This window comes from Monopterus albus, unplaced genomic scaffold (assembly GCF_001952655.1).
Source record: "Monopterus albus unplaced genomic scaffold, M_albus_1.0 scaffold52.1, whole genome shotgun sequence".
NCBI classification, from domain to species: Eukaryota; Metazoa; Chordata; class Actinopteri; order Synbranchiformes; family Synbranchidae; genus Monopterus; species Monopterus albus.
This window is the reverse complement of record NW_018127932.1, coordinates 1,031,363-1,036,465: the sequence shown is the minus strand read 5'-3', so window position 1 is coordinate 1,036,465 and position 5,103 is coordinate 1,031,363. Positions and strand designations below refer to the sequence as shown.

General features: G+C 42.1%; 1 protein-coding gene across 1 annotated transcript; it reads right to left on the bottom strand.

Annotated features, from left to right (window-relative positions):
• Nucleotides 1–1,590: 1,590 nt before the first annotated feature.
• Nucleotides 1,591–4,441, bottom strand: nkx2.3 (NK2 homeobox 3). The gene is made up of 2 exons (XM_020601832.1): nucleotides 3,768–4,441; nucleotides 1,591–2,786 (listed from the first exon to the last, which is right to left on the bottom strand). Exons 1-2 carry the CDS (start codon nucleotides 4,156–4,158, stop codon nucleotides 2,149–2,151), a joined length of 1,029 nt encoding a protein of 342 aa, XP_020457488.1. The 5' UTR covers nucleotides 4,159–4,441; the 3' UTR covers nucleotides 1,591–2,148.
• Between the last annotated feature and the right edge of the window lie 662 nt (nucleotides 4,442–5,103).

The following is a 5,103-nucleotide window of genomic DNA, read 5'->3' as shown; positions in this document are numbered from 1 at the left end:
ATGCTATCTGACAGGAGAGCATTTTCTCTACCCTCTCCACGCACTTTTCTCTTCTCTATATTTGGGCCTTAGTTCTTTAATGGGATCCTTGAGTGGTTGCTATTGGAGACTTTGTTTTGGGAAAGTCCGCGCCTAGCGCAGCGATGATCCGAGCTATCTTTGGAAGCATAAGATAGCGATCGCAGCGCCTGTCAGAGCAGCAGTGGCCAGGCCCCGTCCTCAGGCTTCGCCGTCTTGTCGCCAGCTCTATTTACACTAGTGACTCTGCACCACTTAGCGCTGACACCAGGTATGTCCTACCGGCAGTGCAGTAGCCAGGGGAAGTGGCCAGTGAAGCTTTCAGAGGAGACAAACATTGTGTTTGCGTTGCCATTCATCTCCAAGTCTCTGCGTATTCGACCATGCCTAGAAGGTGAAGGTGTTTATGCTCATCTCCATTCAACGACCTATGCGTGCGCCCGAATGTGAGTGAGTAAAAAATGTGTGTTATCATACAGTTAGGAATAAATTAAGTAGGCAGCAATTTATTAAAACTAATGCAGTCTAATAAAGCAGTTCTGCAATGTCCTTCATGAAGGTGAAGGTTTTTGCTGAAACAGTTTTAAAGAAGTGTTGGTTCCATGGTCGTTTTGGAGGATGCGCTGCTGTTGAACTGTAGCTCCAATATAGTAAATGGGGTGGACAAAATAAAAGAAACAGTGTAACGCAACATCATTGACCAGCACCAAAACTATATCTTTCAAAGTGATCGTAGAGCTGAATCATCACTTCTCTAAAATATTTTTAAGATTTATGTATGAGGCTACAGTTTACCGGGTTTAAATGCAGGACTGATATATTAGACAGCATTAGGTTTAGCTGTGTACCTAATAAACTGCCAGCTGAGTGTATAATAAAGTTATGATATCATAGCATTATTATAAAATTACTGCTATATTCTTAAACCAATGCCCTCATGATTACCTGATTAAATAAATATTATATGTTGCTAGGGTTAGAATTATATTATATAATATATTACCAAGTATTATGTGAGTTTTTATATTTTAGCATTATGCATCAACAAGGACAAAATATGCCAACTAAATTTATCATTCCGAGTTCTGAGTTTATTTGCTCTGTAGGTCCCGAGGATGTTGGCTGTCTGGTTAATGTCCTTCTGTGAATCCTGACCGGACATTAGCTCGCCTCTAAATTCTCTTTGATTCTGGCTCTTGTCTCAGACCGAAGTCTGCTACAAGCTTTCCCACTGGGGGAAAAAGAAGTTTGCTTGGCTTGAGAAACGTTTTGAGAAGCTACACATAGTAAAGGATAAACGCTACATCAGTTTATTCTAGTTTCTTATCCAGATTCATATGAATGATGAGATGCAATAAGACGTGCTTCCAGAAAAGGTGTAAATACTCTTCCTGTACATATAAACGTACGTATTTACATACTGTATTTCTTCTCCATATGTTTTAATAAATCAACAAGCCACGAGGACACACACACACGCGCGCGCATACAAAGCACAGTACAGTAAGTCACTTGTGTCATTATGTTTGTTATATCATTTAATTCCATCATTATTGATGATATTCAGGGTTATGTCTTTATAACTTGTGCGTAAAAAGTCCTTTTACGAAAATACGCTCGTTTTAATAAGGATTCTTTAGCATCGGGGCCACTGTGGTCCATGTTTGTTTGTTTTTTTGTTTGTTTTTTTGCAATGCACCTCGTTGATCGAATTGGATAGGCCATTAGTTCATTCACTTTGGGCTCCACAATTTGTAGAAACGTGTGTGTTTGCATGAAAATGTATTTTATTGATTTTTTACGCATTGCATCCATTTCGTACCACAACAGGCCGCATTACGCACAGTCCTTGTTCATTGGCAACGTTAAATGCCACAGTCTATGCAACAGCAGGTTTAAAAAAAATTTAAACACCGGCTCAGAGAAAAATGCACATAATATGTATGGCTTGAATCTTAGTCAACACTTTAGGGTTTCCTCCTAAGCTTGCCTTGAGTTTCAGTCCTGTCTTTTCTGTAATGCAGTTTTAACTGTGGTCTCCTTGTATTTGATGATCAGACTTATATGTTTCAATCCATTCAGCAATTCCAGAGAAATCCCTCGCAGCTGAGACTGTGCGTAAAGACCGTGTTACCATGCCCGGATGCCCTGCAGAGTTCCTTGGCAGGGTGTGACCACTGGTCCTTGGGAAGCCTGGCCCGGCGTCTGTGCACTAATATTTCCTAAATTCATGTTCATAAACGCATTACTAGTGGTATTACTGGGCGGCAGAGTAGGTAAACTAGAATAAGTACAAGAGTAAGTGTTAGTATACACCGAGTTGTTGTAGCTGTAGGCTGGATAGCTGTTGTAGCTGTACGGGTTTGGCGTTCCAACTGTGTAAGACGTGTTATAGTTCTGGGATCCGGTCAGACAAGGCCTCCCGTCCCGGACCAGTACCGGCACAGCCACCCTCCTGGGCGGCGGTGGTGGGTGGTGGTGGTGATGGTGATGGCCTGCCATCTCTAGAGTCTTGTCCTGCCGCTGCCTCTTGCATTTGTACCTCCTGTTCTGGAACCAGATCTTGACCTGGGTGGAGGTGAGTTTCAGGGAGCTCGCCAGGTGCTCTCGCTCCGGGGCGGACAGGTAACGCTGCTGCTTGAAGCGCCGCTCCAGCTCGAACACCTGAGCCTGGGAGAAGAGGACGCGAGGTTTCCTTCTGGTCCTCTGCTGCTTGCTCGGTTTCTCCGGGTCGAGATCGTCACACTCACCCGGCAGCACACCTCTCTCTGCGTGGACAAGAGACGTTTAAATGTAGCACATCAGAGCTAAAACGACGTTTAATTATACAGTGTTTTAAAATACCTGTCCAGCACTCCACGATTTCCTAATATCACCACAGTGATATATTTTTGTGTTAACTTCCTTAAAACGTTAAAACAATAGTTTTTCCATATCAAATAACGTTGTAAATGTATGCTCTATATGGTCATATTTCAGGAAACTGTTTCACCTGCATTTTTCTAAATCAAAAGGTGTTTTCAAAGAGTTGCCTATTTAATTAAAATGGTAATTGTGAGAAGGTAGGTAGGTAGGTAGGTAGGTAGGTACCTGTCAATTTGTCCGTGAACCTAACCCAGTAAAGAAAGTCCAGATCTAGGAAGTTAAAGTTGAAAGTAAGAATCATTTATATGGAGACTTCTGCCGATTTCTTTGACTGATTAAATGCAAAGCCATTTGGCTAAATCTTAAAACTTGTGTATCTCTAATTACTGCAGTGCTTTTTTAGGTCTATCTGCTCAGTTATTTATTTGATTTGGTAAAATACATAAATAAAAAGATTTTTTAAAAGCACTGCAAGTTTCATACAACAATTAAATTGCTGGCAGTTACTGAATAGCAGAGAAATATTTTTTTTGTGGGTGCACGGTTGCAACAATATTTGGCTTATAGTATAGGGGAGAAATCAATGGACTTTTATCACTGAGGACCAGTTCCTTCTGGGAGCATTTGGTTATAGTTTATAGTCATTTACAGATTCATCTGCAAATGATATCTCGTCTCTTCGCATTACGTATTTCTTCAGATCTGTAATTGCTGCACAATGCGCACATATTTTAAACGTTAATGAACTTCTGTTTTACTTCTCTTGAATCCCTGTCCATGCTATTATTTAGAGGCCTACAGTTGACGATAACTCGACAGCTGTCGTCACTACCGTCCTCGTTAACTTCAGGACAAACATGTTTATCATTAGATGGTGAACTCACTGCTATCTTGATCCTCTTGCTCGGTCTGCAGCCTGAGGTTTGCAGAATGGTTCTGCGCCGGGTGGCTGAACATCTCCGCCGGTAGACTGGACTCCGCTAACCGGTCCGGTACTTCCACTGTGTTGATGTAGGACATCCTCTCGTCGCTCTCTGAGAGCCCGGGGCTAACTGGACTTGGACTGTCCCTACCTGCCAACATGCAGGAAGGCGGTGAATGAGAGCGGAACGGTTTGTTTGGGAACGCTCGCGGTTGTGGCAGCGCACCAGAAAGACCGAAGCAGGAGATAAACTGGAGCTGGTGCTGCTGAGATTGTTGCTGCAACTCTAACTTCAGAATGTCCTTCACAGAAAAAGGCGTGGTGGAAGAAGTTATGATCGGACTGGGAAGCATTATTGCCACCAACAGAGAGCTGGCAGGTAACAAATGTTGAACAGGCTCAAAGTTGGACGAATCTGTATCCGGGTGGCGCGTCGAAGAAGTAAATACCCCGTGCGTACGCGTGAATAATGGTCGCACACTGCTTGTTTTTCATGCAGATCCAGGAGGACTGGCTTTCTTTTAGCTGTGACATCCCTCTCCTTTAACTGTGTGTCTATGGCTGGAGGGCTGAGAGAGAGAGAGAGAGGTCGAGCTGAATTCAGTTATCTAGAGAAAGAGCTGGGTCAGCCAAGACGCTACCCTCTCCATTTCAGTGACGTCCTTAAGCGGGGAAGAGATTGATAAAGCTCTCTCTCTCTCTCACTCACTCACACACACACACACCTGAAAGACATTTCATTATGTAGCCCACTTTTAGTTTTTTTCCCAACAAAAAATACAGTAATATATTTAAAATGTTTTATACAGCAAATTTTTATTTTAATTTGGTGCAGCACCTTAATAGAAACAGTAATAGCAGTGAGTTTCTTCAGTAAAGAATTGATCATCTTGTCTTTGTTGGATCACATCACAGCTCTTTCCATCTTCACACGCTGGTTTTAAGATTAGGCGTATCTTCGTTTCCTGTCTCGGCAACGCATAGATAAGATAATATGTCATGGCTGTGTGGGAAATGGGATACAACTGGCAAACAAAGGAGGAATGAAGACCCAAAATTGGTCGTTTATTTATGTCTTCTTAAGATGAGAAAGTTGTAGGATTTTTTTCTTCCAAAATTTGGCCACGATGATGTTTTCCCTTGACATTAGGTCAGTATTTCCGAAAAAAGCCCTGAGTACAATATTAAGACAGTTTGGTCGTTTGGAATAACCAGTTTCATATGAGACGTTCACTACAGAAAGCTTGAATGCCTCTCCAAAAATAGTTTTAATTCAATAATAATAACAACAACAACAC